The sequence below is a fragment of the Rutidosis leptorrhynchoides genome, chromosome 3, assembly GCF_046630445.1.
Source record: "Rutidosis leptorrhynchoides isolate AG116_Rl617_1_P2 chromosome 3, CSIRO_AGI_Rlap_v1, whole genome shotgun sequence".
NCBI lineage: Eukaryota > Viridiplantae > Streptophyta > Magnoliopsida > Asterales > Asteraceae > Rutidosis > Rutidosis leptorrhynchoides.
The window spans coordinates 140,533,813-140,553,490 of NC_092335.1; the positions used below are offsets into that span (position 1 = coordinate 140,533,813).

Here is a 19,678-nt window from a genome sequence, read left to right on the forward strand (position 1 = left end):
TTTCTTTCGTTGCATCAAAACACAACCAAAGTCTTGACATGAAGCATCACAATAGATAACAAAATCATCATTACCCTCAGGTAGTGATAATATCGGTGCAGAAGTTAACTTCTTCTTCAGAGTTTGGAAAGCAGACTCTTGTTCACTCTTCCACTCGTACTTCTTCCCCTTATGCGTTAAAGCAGTCAGAGGTTTCGCTACTCGTGAAAAATCTTGAATGAACATTCTATAATAGCCTGCTAATCCTAGAAACTGGCGAATCTGAGTAGGAGTTTTCGGAACTTCCCACTTTTCAATCACCTCAATCTTAGCAGAATTAACTTGTATTCCCTATTTACTAACAATATGTCCGAGGAAATTGAACTTCTCTTAACCAGAAAGCACACTTAGAGAACTTAACGTACAACTCTTCTTTCCTCAACAGATCAAGCACTAACTTCAAATGTTCTTCGCCCTTCATCACTCTTAGAATAAATAAGGATGTCGTCAATGAAAACAATAACGAACTTGTCTAAATAAGGTCTGCACACATGGTTCATGAGGTCCATGAACACAGCAGATGCATTTGTCAATCCGAACAGCATAACAAGAAACTCAAAGTGACCGTAACGGGTGCGAAAAGCAGTTTTCGAAACATCAGATTCTTTAACACGCAACTGATGATAACCGGAACGAAGATCGATTTCAGAATAAACGGACAAACCTTAAAGTTGATCGAACAGATCATCAATTCTCGGAAGAGGGTAACGGTTCTTAACTGTAAGCTTGTTCAACTCGCGATAATCGCTATACCATCGGAACGAACCACCCTTCTTCTTAACAAACAAAACAGGAGCTCCCCAAGGGGACGAACTGGGATGAATGAAATGTAGTTGCAACAATGAGGGAAGAAATATATGAAGTAGTCACTTCGGTGGCATAGATATTTAAGGCAATTCTCTCGAAGGAGATAACGAGGATCATGGACTTCAAAGTAAATTTTGATTACATTTCCGAAAGGAAGACGTACGAAAGGTGTGATATTTCAACGAGAGTGAACTTCCTTGTACAATGAGCGAGGCAATCTAGGATTCATCCATATTCTTAAATTTATGTGACGATGAAAAGAACGCGAATCATGGGTTATAAAGAATGGCCAACTCCAGGTTAGATGAATCTCCAAAAATAATTTCGTGCACCCTAAAGTATCGAATCCTAGGATTGATGTTTATGAGGGTGTTGCGGTTGACAGCGAAAATTGAGAGTAGAAACTCCTCAAACGGTCTAGAGTAATATATATCCATGATACCCATTATAACAACAGTTGGGGTAGAAACCCACCTAGCGCCTTTTCTACAATAAGGTGACCATCGAGTGTACCCCAGAAACTTGATTTATCGGTCTGCGTTTCGGCCATGTCCAACCATAAGAGATAAAATCTAATGAGCGCAAAGACTCTCCAACAAATTTACAAAGCCGGCCCCCAAAGTGGTGTATGAGTTTCTATCAATGAACTTAATGGTAAGTTTCATCCTTAAACGGAGGATGAGGAGAACTGTGATCCAAACACTCGGTAGAGTAATGCGAAAATTCTAATGTAATCAATCAAAGGAGTTTTGAAAAAGCTTGAAACGTCTGATGTAACCCCATAAATGGAACGAAGCTCTTAGTAAATTTAGAAGTATGTACAACGTGTACCATTTTACGTAAATCAATTTGAGTTAACTAAACAACTCAACAAGAGTGGTTTTTAAAATAATTTTGAAGGTATAATTTAGTGTATAATAGCCAAAATAGGTAAGGGTAAATTAGTCCATTTGAATTCATACGTACATATATGATTTTATAAATCGTATACATGACAAAATATTTCATTACTTCTATTCGCCCATAAATCTCGTGAGAACCGCCCAATTGCACAAATGTGTAAAAATTTTAATGAAAAGCAGGGTATCCGCATTACAGAGGTTACGAGTTGAAGTAAGATCGTTAAAGCTCGGGTGATGGACTTGAATCGTCTTGCGACATCTAATCAATAAATGCTACGAGGTCATGAAAACCAATGAGTTAAATATTGTTTTGACTATTGTCAGGACATAAGTCCTTGGGCCAAAACTCTTCACGTGCGAAGCTGTCACTAACAAGCGAGTTATGAATGACAAAACATAGGGTAAGTAGTTCGGTTAAGACGAGTCTCTCGTATATCAACAAATAAGATAATGAGTATCTTCCTTACTCATGTAACAACGTTAGAATTTCCGAATGAGTGGTGTACAAATTTTCTTTGACTCGCTTTCTATTCCTCATGTCACAATATTAGGACTTTTTATGAATTAAAGTAATATAATCACGTTGGCCTGACGCCATTATATTTCACTAACTCATAGTTCCATTCCAATATCACTACATAAGGTCAGGACACGTGGTCAACCTTGAATTTCAACACAATTTCCCTAAAACAATTTCTTAACAATGTGCTAAGGATAGCACAAGAGACAAAGACATCGAAAGTAATGAATAGGAGTAACGATGACATAAAAATGTCTTCGAAGTACCAAGAATCTCTAAAAGTAAGAATGACGTTTTCCGTTTCAACAACCAAAGCACATAGGCACAACGGCACAAATGCACGTAATATAACAAAAATGTTATATACCCAAACACAATAGCTGACATTGAAATGCCGAGCCTTTAGAAGTCAAGAATGACATCTCGCGTAATATAACTCAAACGTTATATACATAACCCTAATAGATGACATAGAAATGCCTAGAATTCTAGAACACGTAATGTAACTTAAACGTTATATCAATAAACACTAATTATGACATAGAAATGTCGAGAATTTCAGAAGTCAAGAATGACACCCCCTCGGTTTCACTAACCGAGGTGTTCCTCTAAAAGATGAACTCGCATGAGTCGGAGAATACGTTCAAATCGGAATGGGAGTTCCTCCCGGATTCAGAACATAATAGAAATGTATGTATGATAACAATATACATACCAACACGATATTAATAATCACATATAATAATATATAATAGGCCGGGCTGTAGACTAGACTCACTAATGCACCCTATTGACTCGGGTAACGACATCAATGCAGCCTAATTCCCTACAACCAGAGCTCTGATACCAACTGTGACGACTCCGTCAAAACACTTAACGGCTCCGTCACTTGGTCCCACAGCTTGATCGAAACTCTATATGAATTTAATAAAACAACCTTGCATTCTTTATTTAAAAATGATTTCCTATAAAGGAAATCTACTAAAATGTATAAGTTTAGAAAAACTATACAATAATACTTTAACCAAAAGTTGACCAAAATAAAGTCAACAAACAACCACTTTTTAATGTAACAAAATAGAATGCAAGTTAATGTTTAACAAAAGCTGCCATCATAAATATGCAGACTCTCTAAGCACAGCGGAAGCAATCAATCATGAACCTGAGAATAAAACATGCGAGTAACTGTCAACAAAAATGTTGAGTGAATTATAGGTTTAATATTGCAAACAATATTTAATTTAAACAATAAAAATTTATGTTTGAAAACATAAAAACTCCTTTTTGAACCACCAAATTATATGCTAGAAAACATATAATAAAACATTATTCCATTTTCCGTGAGCCACCTGGTAACCACTTAACCATTTATTTACCCTTGCCAAACACAATAAATAATATACACCGAACAAGTGTATCTACAACAAAATACGAAGTACTAAACATTCCGATTATAAATTGCTAGCGCGACTAGCTCGAAATGGGGTTGTCAAACCCGATAGATCTATCCATAGGATTCGCGTTCACCAGTAGAAACCAGTGATTACAATTACCAGATTAGGGAATATTTTTGTTCGACTCACAATGAATAATTTAAACCAACTTCCACTTGTGTCCAAAATATAAAATAAATTGCATGTATTCTCATCCCAAAAGATTTAAAATAGAAAAATGGGACTATAACTCACCTTAATAGCAACGAAGTAACCAATACAATTAAGCGAACAGCAAATGTAGTACAGTGATCAGGAATGATCACAACGCCGACCTATAAATAAAGCAGGTCGATATAAATAACTAACTTAGGTCAAGTCTTAGTATGACAGCTATTGTACATGTTGCAAGTAGTCATAGAACAATACTCAATATGCATCGGTTTGATCGGAACAGCTTACGGACACACACTTTCTATTTTTAGAAAGTTTCTATTTTTAGCAGGTTTCCATTTTTGGAAAGTTTCTATTTTTGGAAAGTTTCTATTTTTGGAAAGTTTCTATTTTTGGAAAGTTTCTATTTTTGGAAAGTTTCTATTTTTGGAAAGTTTCCAAATTTAGAAAGTTCTATTTTTAGAAAGTTTTGAAGTTAGGAAAGTTTCCTTATTTAGAAAGTCAACAGAAGTCAACTGAAAGTCAAAGTCAACCGAAAGTCAACTCAAAAGTCAACCTTGGTCAAACATAGTCAACGTTAATTTTAAAAGTGTAAGTTATAATAATAATATAAGTTATAACGTTTATTAAAGTTAATTATGTCTAATTATGTCATAACATAAGTTTAATTAAATTAAAATGAATTATTAAAGTTAATATAAGTTTAAATGATATAATTAATATAACATAAGTATTTAATTAATTAATTAAATATTAGTCATAATATAAGTATTATTCATTAATAATAAATTTTAAATTATATCATAAGTATTATTAATTAATAATGAATTATTAATCATATCATAAGTTTCTAATTATAATCATTAAATCATAAGTATTTAATTAAATGATATAATAAATATATATCATAAGTCTTAAATAATAATAATAATTACTTTTTATATCATAAGTAATTAAATGATAATGAAATCCATTATTTATATCATAAGTTTAATAATAAATCCCAAGTTTTAAATCAAAAGTTCATCGGGTCGTATCCTGAGCCCCGGGTGTCGGTTTTCGGCGAGCCTTACATATATCTCCGCCTAAGCAAACCACCCGACACTTTGGTACACTCAAGAACACACCATGAACAGCCCACAAGTCGTGATATACAGCCAATACACTACTTGGAACTTCAATTCAATCAAAAACGTGTTTTAGACGTAACGGGTGATTCGTGGCTTGGATTGAGATGACCCGAACATGAAAGTTCGCCCCACCATCAGTCCTAACACACTAACACACCCTAAAGTCACCAAATATGGTCACAAAGTCGGACCAAACCTGGTTCATACCAAAATCACATTTCAATCTTAACAAAATACCACTTTGATCATAATTAGGGTTCCGGGAATCGAAACGGTATGAATCCGGAGTCTAAAATTAATGTCTTGATGAGAGGAACTCATTTATATACTTTATTTTAACTTTTATAACAGTCACAATAACAGAAAGACACGAAATAGCTGCTGTCCCAATTATATCAAACCGAAAACATATGTATTCGAGTAATTTCTATGCATACAAACACCATTACAACAACAAGTAATCATCATACTATTAATATATAATCAAAATACAGAAATATAATGAAAAATCAAAAGTTCTAGGGTTAGGGTTTATACCCTAATCAAGAAACGAGAAGTATAATCGCGTAGAGAACGGAACGAGGAACGCGTTGATGCATTTTAATCCTTGATCCAAGCTATATGTTGAAGCAAGATGATGATGATGATGGGTGTGGTGGGTGACGGCCAAGAGAGCAAAAAGGAGGGAGAGAGAGCAAAACAAGAAATTAGGTTTTGATAAAAGAAAATGGAATGTGAAAAATAAAATGAAATATGGGAAAAATGGGGAGTATACTCCCTCCCCCCTTGAAATTTCGGCTGAATGGGGGTGTGTGGAGTGGGCCCCACTAGCCCAAGTTGCTAAGTGATTAATTCCTGATGGCCCGAAAGCCCGAACGAGTCCCGAAACGCGAAAACGCACTTACGCGATTAAAAATCCGGAAAGATAATAAACGCGCGACGAAAAATAAATATAAATACCCTATATAATTATATGACCTTAAAATATCATATTTAAAATAATTAGGATTTAAATATCCCAAAAACGCGACCGTTGGTTTGAAAACCGAAAAGATTCGCCGGACAGAAATCCGCGACACGTAGAAACGTACGATTTAAAATATGAATACAAATATTCATTTAACACATAATAATTAATATATTATTACAAAAATAATAATATAGGTCATAGAAATGACGTGGCACGAATAACAATTAACGGTCGTTAAATAGTTAACGGTAAAAGATAACGGAAAAAGTAGGGTCGTTACAAACCAAGTCCATCGAACCTTGTCGCAAATCGCGCAACTCATCCCGAATTTTATTAAGGTCGGCTGGAGTTCGATATTCATCAAAGAACTCCTTTTTAAACTCTTCCCATGACAAGCTCATACATTGTTCTTCACCATAAAATTGAATCTTATCATCCCACCACAACTTCACCTCTTCACGCAACATGCTAGAACCGTACCTCATCTTCTTCTCGGGAGGACATTCCGCTGTACAGAAAGCCCCCTCGATGTCGGAGATCTAACATGTACTTTTCAACGGATCTCTCACCCCATTAAACATAGGAGGTTGAGCATCCTTGAAATTTTTGTATTGGAAGTCTCGCCTTCCATGTCCACCGTTACCATCACCCCCTTCACCACGAGGATATATATTTCTAGCTTCTAATGCCTCTTCGATAGCGGCATTCATTCGCTCATTGTTTAACTCGGTTACTTGTCCATCAACCGATTCTTGGAAGACCTTTTTAACATCCGCAGGAAATTCCGCTTTTTGACGTTTAAAGATGGCCTCAACTTTGGCCGTAAATTCGGAGTCCTCGTTCGGGCCTCCATTTTCGGTATCATGCCCGTTTCTCATCTTCATTCTATAAAACGAAATAGGTTAAACAACGAACGATGGAACATGGCATAAATATACATATACACTTCACTACCCCATCTTGCTCAACAATCGTCGTACATCGCTTGTTTGACACGATTTGAACCCGTAACAATGGTAGCTAGTCATTGTTACGCAAACACGTTGCATTAACTTGCTAGTACAACGTCTATTTCACTCGATGATTACAAACACAACATAAAACAATTAGCGCTAGGTTAGTTCACATAAAACTATGCTCTAACCAATCCCGGTCCGACCCGAAATCCTACAAGTCCCGCATAAAACGCATACACAAATAAAGTCTAAGTCTACGCACCTATCTCAAGTCGCCTAAATCCCTTAGACCATGCCCTGATACCACTTGTAATGACCCAACCCGTTAAACATCGTAATTTTTTTATAAAAAAAATTGGACAGGCCAAGCCTGTCAAGCAATTACCGCGGCGCGGTGCACCTGGCCGCGGCACGACCCACAACAAAAACTGAAGGTCGGAACCCATCACAAAACTGATACCAAAACGCGTCCAAGCTCGCGGCGCGACACTAGTCTGGAACTGATTCTGACTTGTACAAAATTTACACAACACCAAATTTCGCTGTAATCGACAAACATCAACACAAAGGCTTTCCGCCGCATAAGTAAATAAAGTTTACATGTTTTAATAACTCTAAAAACAAGAACTTGACTCCCGGGGCATCATTCGCCCATTTACAAATCAAGAATACGAGTTTCGACTGAAAAGTTTAAATAAAACATAAACCCGAGCATGGTATTTGGGGTTAAACTACCCAAACATAGGTCGAACTCCAAAAGCTAAACTCTAGCATAATCACGTAGGGAGATCGCTAGTCCAAACGTATACCCTTGTCCTTGTCCACGCCGGAGCCTAAAAAGGTAAACAAAGAAAGGGTAAGCAAAACGCTTAGTGAATGCAATAATTATACACATACATATATAACCTAGTTACTTGCACTCATATACACAATTACCTCATACACGCTAGCAATTTATATAGCATACCATCGCAAAGTATAACGCTAAATCCTCAAGACCACAAGCTAGCACAAACAATAGCATATATAAGTCGAACAATATAATATGCTACACTACAAAGCCTAACCATGGTTAACCAATAATATAAAGGAATGGTACTCGAATTTCTCATCGGTGTTCATAACAACCATTAGAGTACTTAACACGTCGTACCCTAATCCCAAGGGTGGCATCTTAACACGTCGATGCTTCACCCCGGGTGGCGTCTTAACACGTCGACACTTCACCCGTGATAGTTCTTGGAGTGGCATCTTAACATGTCGATACTTCACTCCGAGTGGTGTCTTAACACGTCGACACGTCACTCTTCATATTACTTGGGGTGGCATCTTAACACGTCAATACTTCACCCCGAGTGGTGTCTTAGCACGTCGACACTTCACTCATCACGTGAAACGTGGTTTCTTAGCACTTCAACACTTCACATCTCACGCTACGCAAATAAATACATTATATACATACACATATAATTATTCCACTCACCTTAAAGTCTTTTGTGAAAGATAATCGAGCTTGCAACCTTCAATGTAACGTACCTATTACATTATGCATATAATCAATCACACAATCAAGTTGGTCAACCAACTCACTCACCATCCTAGTGTCATTTTGACCCATAGTGCAATTTCGACCCCTTTACACTCTTAACCCCAATATTAGGTCAACTTCGCCAAAACCCTAGCACTAGCCAAATATGGTCTTAATACACTTATTAACTTAAGGTTAGTGTGTTTTCATACATATCTAACAACTTAGGTCATCAAAGACTCATTTGACCCATTTCAAGGTTGACACACCCATTTGGGTCATCAACATACCCAAATAACACCCACTTACTAAATATCAAAGTGTGCTAGTGATTAACTAACCATTTAAGACTCATAAACACCAATTATCACTTTGAAACCCTAGGTTAGTCATTCTTGAGTTCTCATGACTCAATCTTACCCAAAAACCCCCCAAAATCACCAACAATGGGTTTTATGTTCATCACTAACCCAAAACCCTAACCCTTAAACAAATTAAAATAATGAAATCAAGGTTAAGGCTTACCACCACAATAAAATTGCAGCTAGAGACTAGATGAACAACTTTAATACTCGCGTTTTGACCCGAATCAAGCTTCTTTCTCCTTGATTTGAGCTTTCTCTCTCTTAAATGGGTTCTCTCTCTAAAATTGAAGTGGAAGAGATAAGATTGGTGTGAGAGGAGTAAATGACACTCCAAAAACTGATCTAGAGGCCTTAAAGTCATTCAACAAGTGAAAGTACCAAAATACCCTTCTTCGATTTAAATAAAGCAAAGAATCAGCATCTGACGCTGGTCGCGCCGCGGACCTATTGGTCGCTCCGCAGCCCCCTGCTGGAACTGATACTGGCAGCTTTTTATTATATTCACAATTATGTACCATTCGAACTTGGGTCTTACAATTACCTTCTGTTTCTAACTCAGCTCCTACACCATCTTGACATTATATGGTTACACGATCTAAAGCTGGCATTTTTAAACCACAATACATTGCTGATCTTGCTCATCTTGCTAACTCCTCATTACATAATGCCTTATTTTCTACTAAAGAACCACGTGGTTTTAAATCTGCATCCAAAGATCCCGCCTAGTTCGCTGCTATGCGTGATGAGATGGACGCCTTACATCATAATGACACATGGGTGTTAGTTCCATGACCGAAAGATGGCAATGTGGTTGGTTCGAAATGGATTTTTCGTACCAAATTTAATTCTAATGGTTTTGTTGATCGTTTTAAAGCTCGCCTGGTTGCACAAGGTTTTACACAAGTACCAGGACTTGATTATTCCGTTACTTTTAGTTCAATTGTTAAGGCTTCTACTGCTCGCATTGTTCTTTCCCTTGCGACACTTCATAAATGGCCATTACATCAACTTGATGTTAAAAATGCCTTTTTGAATGGCAACAAGTCTGAAACCGTCTTCTTGGAACAACCACCTGGCTTTATTGATGCTAAATTTCCCTTTCATGTTTGTCGTCTAAAGAAGGCTCTTTACGGTCTCAAACAAGCACCACGTGCATGGTTTCAACGGCTCAGCTCCTTTTTAATCCGACTTGGTTTTTCATGTTCACGAGCAAATCCTTCGTTGTTTGTTTTCAAACGACACTCGTGTTCTTTATCTTTTTGTCTATGTTGACGATATCATTCTTACGGGTAATGATGCTGCTATGATTTGTCATTTTATTGCTAGACTTCACAACGAGTTTGCCATCAAGGATCTTGGAAAACTAAATTATTTCCTTGGTCTTGAAGTTATTTACAGAAGTTCGGGATTATTTTTGAGTCAAGCTAAGTACGCACACGATATCTTGACTAGAGCTGAGCTACTTGATGCAAAGCCGATGCCTACTCCTTTAGCTACGGCAGAAAATTTCACAACGTAAGGTCCTCTGTACTCCGATCCCACTTACTATCGTTCTTTGGTTGGGCGCTTCAATATCTTACCATCACTCGTCCAGATATTTCTTACGCGGTGAATCAAGTAAGCCAATTTCTTCATGCGCCAACTGTTGATCACTTTCAAGCCGTGCAGCGTATCATTCGATATGTCAAGGGTACACTAGCTTATGGTCTTACATTAAATCATTCTCCGACCCCGTCTATTCTTGGTTATTCTGACGCTGATTGGGCTCGATGGCTTGAAACTCGAAGATCAACCTATGGCTATTCTATTTTCTTTGGAGGCAACCTTGTATCGTGGAGTGCTAAGAAGCAACCTACTGTTGCTAGGTCCAGTTGTGAATCAGAGTACCGTGCACTTGCTAATACTGTCGATGAGATTGTTTGGATTACACATCTTCTTCGTGAGCTTCATGTCTTACCTCACGATTGACCTACAATTTTATGTGATAATAATAGTGCGTTATTTTTAAGTCAGAATCCAATTTCGCACAAACGTTCCAAACACATTGACATTGATTATCACTTTGTACGTGAACTTGTGACTTCAGGGCGTTTATGCACTAAGTTTGTTCCTACTGCTCTACAACTGGCGGATATCTTCACTAAAAGTTTTCCTAGACCGCAATTTGAGTCTTTCCGTGCCAAGCTTCGTGTTGGTCCGTCACCTCTTCGCTGGGGGGGGGGGGGGGGGGGGGTGGGTGTTGACGATAAGATTGGACTTGGTCAACAAGTCATCTTGGAGAGCAAGAATAGCTAAATTATTTATAGATTTCATTCCATGTATATGTATTTCTAATGCTTATAAATACGGGCATCGTAAACCCTTAAGATATACAGAAAACAAACAAACATCAACGAAGGTCCACCTTCAACCAAAAATCAGTTGAAACTCACAAATGATAGATCCACAGCAAATTGTAATATAATATGTAAGACCCACTTTGGGATCCATTAGTGTTTGGCATGAGCTCATACAACTAATGAAATAGATATACATGATGACATTTGTTTTAATTAGGTTATGGAGTATGAGATTGAGAATATCAGCATTTGATATTGTATGATCTCATCATCTCAACCACCGTAAAAAGGTTTTCAACAACATTTTTATGTAAAAAGAAGCACCGTCTATGTGATTCTTAATACTCAGTACTATGTTTTATTAAATGGATTGTTTAAGATGTAAGGTTTAAGTATGCTAGAAACGGTATTTAAAAGTATATATATAGTTTGATTTTAAAGTTATATACTGAAATAAATTAGATTCTCATGATTTTTTATTAGAAATATTTTTTATTTTTGTATAAAATATGTAATATGTATATGTATATACAAATAACTAATTTTTATATTATAGAATATTCATATAAATCTTTAGCGTGTGTCGCACATAAAAGTCATGTATCACAAGTTTAAGTTGTATATCACATATTTTTTTTATTGGGTTCTAATTAACTTAAGGAGTTTTTAAATAACAACTTCTAGTATTATCAGGTGAAAAAAAGTATCCTACAATTTTAAGTTTTATCGAACAATCTCTATTAGTCATATATTTTTTATTAAATAATAACGTTCATGTTCAGTCATCTATATATACTAAAAGAACAACGAATTTTGATCGTTTGACATACATGAAACGACACCCAAATCAAAGAGTACAAAGGGTCAATTGCATATACTTGGAGGGTGTAAGTTTCTTAATTACCGTACTACTATATTACTAATTACTATTACTATATTATTACTATTATTAATACTATTTCATTTCACCTTCTCATACACCACTCATTGTGATATTGGGTGTTGTTATTGTTGTTGTATTACTATTACTATTATTATTATTATCATTATCACTATATATACTAAAAGAACAACGAATTTTGGTTGTTTGACATACATAAAACACGACACCCAAATCATGGGATACAAAGGGTCAATTGACATATACTTGGATGGTGTAAGATGTAACTTCTAGGATGCAAAACATAAGTTTTCATTTATTTTTGAGCCATGTATTGTAACTTAAAGGGTGTCAAATGTAACTTTTATATTTAAAATAAAAAATATTAAAGAAAACTCACCAAATACTTTGACGAAATTTTTTGTTTTTTAATCACGAGTTAAATTTCGCTGTAATCACCATTCAACTCGAAACAATTTTACGAACAAAATGCAACTAATTATATTCGAAACGAAGTTTTTTTTTTAAAGTGAAACATTTTTTTATTAATTATTAAATATATATATAATAAACAAACCAAAGTAATTATATCAATTAAATAGTTAGAACAAGTGGTAAGTTCATGAATTTATAAAGGAAAAAATCGGAGTTCGAATCCTTCTACCATTTTTTATGCAATTTTTTTCTCATTTCTCGCCAAATGTTAGTTTCATGAAAGACGTTAAAATGTTCCACCGCAACACGCGGACCATTAGATATATTAGGTATCAAACAACGTATATTCAAATACAACCGCAGTCCTTGTTAGTGGCTGTTGGATGAAGGCATTTTTCCTGCAAATACACACTAATTCTTCATTGTTTTGAGATTTTTTCCTTTTGTCTTTCTTTTTTAATTTACTGTATAGTTGTAATCTGTCTCTCGTGTGATGTAATGTATATTTGGGCTTCTTATGGCCCCTCCTGATGTAACGTTGCTTTTCAATATATATATATATATATATATATATATATATATATATATATATATATATATATATATATATATAGTAATGCACGGTCAAATTGTTTCTAGTTAACAACACTAAGCACATACACTAAGCACATACGTTGATATTTTAAATATACCTGAGTTTTATTTTACTCAATATTAAAGAATATTCTAATTCTAATTGAAATTATATATTGAAATTAAATGAAATTTCATTAACCATACTTTATTTTGATATATATACTATCTAAATCTAATCTATCTATCTAAATCTATATATATTTATATAAAAGAGAGTTTAATTTAGCATAGTCGTTATTAGAAACATATTAATAGAAAATTATGACAAGTGGAATTTACACATGTCACATCCTCATATTTTTTATTAAATTAATAATAATTAATATTATAATTAAAGTTAAGTAAAAAATATATAATAAATACAGAAAACGTTTGTTATAAACGCAATTAATTACATAAGTTAAATATAAAACAAAACTGATCTTAAGCAATCCCTTTTCCACCGAAACCTAATCTCTTCCTTTTTCAAAAATAGTGTTAAAATGGCATATGACATTTAGTGGTTGATTCAATCCGTGTCAACAGCTTATGAATCAATTAATTTAATTTAAGCAATTAATAAATCATAGAAAATGAACGTAAAAACTAAAGTTTAGAACATTCATAAATTCTGATTACTAATCAAAGTTTAATGCATGAGAAGATTTCGCAAGTTTGTTTCACAGAGAGAATTTCGACCATCGGTTAATCAAAACCCGTCTTTGTCAATTCAACTTCGTGACGTTAGTTCGATGAAGTCATTCGGTTATAATGTTCAATTCTACAATATCTTGACGTCATATTGGTCGAGAATCCCAACCTTCATCTAAATGTCTTTCAAGGTAATTTCTAACCATATATATATATATATATATATATATATATATATATATATATATATATATATATATATATATATATATATATATATATATATATATATATACACACACTAAATGTTCAGTTCCAATATTTATTTGTTTAATGTTGTAGGATGCTTTGTTTTCATGGATCTTTTTAATACAAATGACGAATATGTAGTTACCTTTGCCAAGGATAGGTATAAGATTGTGGTAGATAAGAATAATATTTACATTATGTTATATCACGTATATGAAGCAAGTTATTTTCATGGTTGATGTGGGTTAAAAGAATGAATGGGTTGAAAGTGGCCCAAAATCAACTTTCATGTAGTTACTTCTGCTTAAATTAGTTAATGTTGTAGGAAAAAAAAATATATGAAGAAATTTACTCACTTTAAATTTAAATGATAAGTGTATACTGGATAGTTGTTAGAAGAGTATATATTATAAGGCTCTGAGCTAAATTTATATGGTGTTGTATACAGTGAATCATACACGGAGTATTATTTTAGTCATTGTTTACTTGTATCATATGTTCAAGTTCAAAGCAAAGTCGAATGAATCGTCAGACAGTGTGGGTCTGAATGAATTTGGAAATAAGTTAGGGTTACGTTGGGGTTCTAACCCCCAATGACATACCCATCTTATTGTCTCTCAGTTTTATATAGTTTCCCAATGAAGATAGTATCAATCAATATACGTGGTTTCGGGAAAGATGATGATTCGGATAGTAAGATAGGGTGGTTCAGGAGATTACGCTTAAATGAACGTCCAGAAGTTGTGTTGATACAAGAACGTAAATGCAATCGAGTAGATGACAAATGGATTGAGTTTATATGGGGTTCTTCAAATGTCCGTTATTTGCAAAAAGAAAAGGTAGGTCAATCGGGAGGTATGTTACTATTGTGGGATCCCAATATCGTTGATGTAATGGATGCTGTAGAAGGACAATTTTTTCTGGCGATCCGAGGGAAATGGCAAGGAAAAATGAATGAAACGATAGTGGTAAACGTCTATGGGCCGCATAAAGATGACGAAAAAAAGAAGTTCTGGGACAGCTTGCAAGATTTGATGTCTTTTGATAATGATGAATGGGTGATAGGTGGTGACTTTAATGAAGTTAGATCGCAAGATGAACGACAAAACTCTATTTTCATAGAACGTAGAGCAAAGCTTTTCAACAATTTCATAGAACAAAGTCATCTAATCGAAGTTCCACTTTTAGGTAAGAAATTCACAAGAATTAGTTACGATGGAAAAAAATTTAGTAAATTGGATTGGTTTCTTGTCTCCGAAGCTTTTATCAATTCCTGGGGTGATGTTTCAACCATAACCTTAGACCGAAACTCCCTTGATCACTACCCTTTAATGCTACGGGACAGTAACCAAAATTTTGGTCCCAAGCCATTCAAGATCTTTAACATCTGGCTCGAAAGTAAAGAGGTTGAACAAATTATCATCGAGGCTTGGAATCTAAACGTCACTGGTTCAAGGCCTGACTGCATCTTCGGAAACAAACTAAAAATGTGAAAGAAGCACTCAGGAAGTGGAGTAAATTCAAATATGGCCCTTTAGATACTAAATTGAACAAATGGAAGAAAGCTACGGATGAGCTCGAATGTAAGGCAGAAGCAGGTTTGATCTCGGATCTAGAAAGAATTGAGTGGCTTCAGGCCCATGCAATGAGATTAAAGTTGGAAAAAGAAAAGGCCTCCATGTTAAGGCAAAAGGCCCGACTTAGGTGGGCGGCAGAGGGAGATGACAACACATCTTTTTCCATTCCATGATCCGAAGGAACAACAATAAGTCGAGCATCAGAGGGTTATACATAAATGGTACATGGGTCGAATCACCTGATGCAATTAAGGATGAGATTCTTGGGCACTTTACAAAATTATTCGAACAGAATAATACCAGCAACCCTGATTTCGATTCCATTGAGCATCTTAACTTCTCGAAAATAAACCACGAAGATCAACAACTGTTGGAAGCCCCTTTTTCTGAGTTGTAAATCTGGGAATCAATAAATAGATGTGATTCGGACAAGGCACCTGGACCCGATGGTTTCAACATTGGTTTCTACAAAAAATTCTTTTGGTTGATTAAAGAAGATTTGAAGAAAGCGATCGAATGGTTCTGGCATAATGGTCAAATTTAGAATGGATGCAATGCATATTTCTTCACCCTAATCCCAAAGACACCTAATCCAACAAACCTCGGGGAATATAGACCGATTAGCCTCATCGGAAGTTACTACAAAATCATCGCAAAGTTGCTCGCTAATCGAATTCAAAGAATCATTCATAAAATCATTGGGCCCGAGAAAAGTGCTTTCATTAAAGGTAGATACATCCTTGATGGCATTCTCATAGCAAATGAAACCGTTGATGAGCTGAAATTCCAAAAGAATAAAGGCCTAATTTTCAAAGCGGATTTCCAAAAAGCTTTTGATAGTATAAGATGGGATTTCCTTCTTGCTGTAATGAAGTACATGGGGTTTGGAGAGAGATGGATAACTTGGATTTCCGCATGCTTGAGTTCGGCATCAATCTCTATACTTGTAAACGGGCCGCCTACAAAAGAGTTTAAGATGCAAAGAGGCGTTCGTCAAGGTGATCCCATGTCTCCATATCTATTCATAATGGCGGTTGAGGGTCTAAATTTGCTAGTGAATAACCTCTTCAAAGGATTGGAAATCGGTCTAGATAAGGTAATGCTTTCCCACCTTCAATACGCCGACGACACCATTTTCTTTGGCAAATGGAATAGAAGAAATGCGGGTAATCTCATCAAACTCCTCGATTGTTTTGAAATCTTTTCGGGCTTGAAAGTGAACCTATCAAAAAGTTGCTTATATGGTGTCGGGGTAAGAAAAGAGCTTGTCGAAAACATGGCAAATTATATGGGATGCCGTGTGGGTACCTTTCCTTTCACCTATCTAGGAATCCCAATTGGCCAGAGAATGAAAGATACTAAGGATTGGGAAAAGATCATTGAAAAGTTTCAAAAAAGGCTTTCGGAGTGGAAAGCGAAATCGTTGTCTTTCGGGGGCTGACTCACTCTCATCAAATCCGTACTTAGTAGTCTTCCATTGTACGCTTTCTCCCTATTCCGTGCCCCATCCTGTGTTGTCAACTTGCTAGAAGGTATGAGACGTAATTTTTTTTGGGGAGGGACGGGTGAACACTCAAAAATCTCGTGGGTTAAATGGGAAAAATTACTTTTACCTTATGATGGCGGGGGACTCAATATTGGAACACTAAAAGCAAAAAATCTTTCTCTATCAGGGAAATGGTGGTGGCGTTTCAATAACGAGTCTAATGCCGTATGGGTCAAAGTAATAAAGAGCCTATATGGGCGGGGCGGGGGTTGGATTCTCATGATTTATCACTTGGTATTAACAAGAATTCGGCTTGGAATGGAATAAGGCGAGTGGGAATCAACATCAACTGTCTCAATATTCCATTTACGAAATCATTCAAGAAAGTAATAAGCACAGGTAACGATACTTTGTTTTGGAAAGATCCGTGGCTAGATGACACCCCCTTGTGTGAAAAATACGGAAGGCTCTATCATCTCGAGTCGAATCAAAATGTGATGCTAGCTAATAGACTCATCAAGGAGGGGTGCGAATGGAAAACAAATTGAGATTGGACCCGCAACCCTACAGGTAGAACAAGAAGCGAGCTCGAAGGCTTGCTCACCTCCATTAACAGCTTCAAATATAACAGTGCCTAAAGCGATTCGTGGAAATGGATCCTCCATAGCTCCGGTCGGTTTCATTGTTCGGTTCTAGGTTCGTTGATAAATCAAAACATCCTCCAAGCCGATCCTATAGCAAAAGAGACACTACGTAATAATCTTGTACCCCAAAAGCTTGGTATTTTTGTTTGGAGATGTAGAATGGGGAGACTACCGGTTTTAACCGAACTAGACAAAGAGGCGTGGATTTAAATTCGGTGAGATGTCCGGTTTGCGATAATGACATCGAAACCGTTGATCACTTCCTCATCAATTGCTCCTTTGCAAAAGATGTTTGGTCAAGAGTTCGTAGGTGGTGGAACATATCGAGTCCAATGTGCATGAATCGAGAGGAACTGTTTTTAGCCAAACAAAGTGCAAACCAAGCGAATAATACCTCAAGTCTATGGCAAGCCATCGAATGGATATGTGGTTACTTACTTTGGAAGAATAGAAACAATTGCATTTTCCAAAAGAAAAAAGGCAATGCTCCCATGATCCTAAATGAAATTCAAATAAAATCCTTTGAATGGATTTCAAGGCGCTGGAGTAACCGTTCCCTTGAATGGAATAATTGGCTCGTCAATCCCTCGTCTTTTGATGATCATGGCTAATTAGCCCCTAATACTGTTCGATGTCGAAGTCTGCATGTTTCGTTTTTGTTTCCTTTATTCCTTGTAACAGATAATATGTATTAGCCATTTGTTATTTCTCTTTCTTAAGTTGTACAAGGCATTTTCTCATATGCCTCTACTGTATCCTTTTTAATTTAATAAAATTTCTCTTTGCCTTTCAAAAAAAAACTTTGTATGCTTTGTAAACTTAATAAACTATCATATAGATATTATCTCAACTTTTGATTTCTCTTTTTTTTTTCAATATCATGAACATTACTTATATGTGTATATATATGTTGTTTACTATTACTATTGAATTTGACCTACACCTTAATGTGCATGCTATTAATTCATAACTAACTTGATTTTATGCATTAAAGTTTTTTAATAGTCGTGCGTTGCACGAGCTCAAAATCTAGTTTATTATTACGGGAGTATATGATACTTATCACTCGGTTTTAGAAGAGTCGGAATTCATCTCTGCCCTTAAAATCATATCCCCCATTGATGTTGACGCGATAAAACAGAGTATGGTACCACCAAAACGTAGTTCAAAATAAAATATAAAATAAAGAATGTCACCTAGAATCCCGATGATCATGTTTTATACTTATTTTATAAATTAATAATTCCTCAACTAGACAAGAATGTATGTAAGTAGGAATATAATATAAAAATAGTCGCCAACTAATATATTTAATTAATATTCTAATTCTAATTTCAGAATTTATTTGTTTGACAACAAGCGTTTAGTTATTAGAAGATGCAAGACAAGAAACTGGAGTAATATTATAACAAATTTGTTCTTATATATTATCCCAAATCAACTAACTTTATTATCTTGTTGGATATCTTGCAATACAAGTCAATTATTGATGTGCGAGCGACATCGTCTAAATGATCCAAAAAGATCGTTTAGGATCCAATCATTATACTTTATTCATTTACTAGATTCTAAAGTTAGTTCGCCGCTATATTCTATCACTTTAAGATTTTATAAGATCTATAAACATTAACTTATTTTTTGGTTTAAACTTTAAACTAATAATATCTTGAAAACATCTTTGTTTGAGTCTTAGACGGATTCAAAAATTTACGACCTACTCATATTTGAGTTTGAACTCGACTCAAGCTCTCAATTAACAAGCACACTTTAAAGGTTATTTTAGTTTAAAATCATTTAACTAATATAATAACAACAATACATAATTACACAAATGTAAAGTATGAGAAGATGTGATCTAGGCGATCATTCATCTTACTCTAAAGTAAAGTAAAATCATATGGAGACCGTGTTTCCACCTGCGGATAAAGAAAGTTCTCTCTCCTTCTACCGTAAGTAAAGAGATTGCTTATAGAATGAC

At 35.3% G+C, this 19,678-nt stretch overlaps 1 protein-coding gene across 1 annotated transcript; it reads left to right on the forward strand.

Annotated features, from left to right (window-relative positions):
* The first annotated feature begins 14,631 nt into the window (after positions 1–14,631).
* On the forward strand, positions 14,632–15,743 carry LOC139900433 (uncharacterized). Its single transcript, XM_071883205.1, has 2 exons — positions 14,632–15,442; positions 15,532–15,743. The coding sequence occupies exons 1-2, from the start codon at positions 14,632–14,634 to the stop codon at positions 15,741–15,743; spliced, it is 1,023 nt and encodes a 340-aa protein (XP_071739306.1).
* The last annotated feature ends 3,935 nt before the right edge of the window (positions 15,744–19,678 follow it).

Coding starts and splice junctions, on each gene's coding strand:
- LOC139900433 (XM_071883205.1), top strand. CDS start 14,632: ATGAAGATAGTATCAATCAATATACGTGGTTTCGGGAAAGATGATGAT. Junction 15,443..15,531: donor TTGGAATCTAAACGTCACTG/GTTCAAGGCCTG, acceptor ATGGCCCTTTAG/ATACTAAATTGAACAAATGG.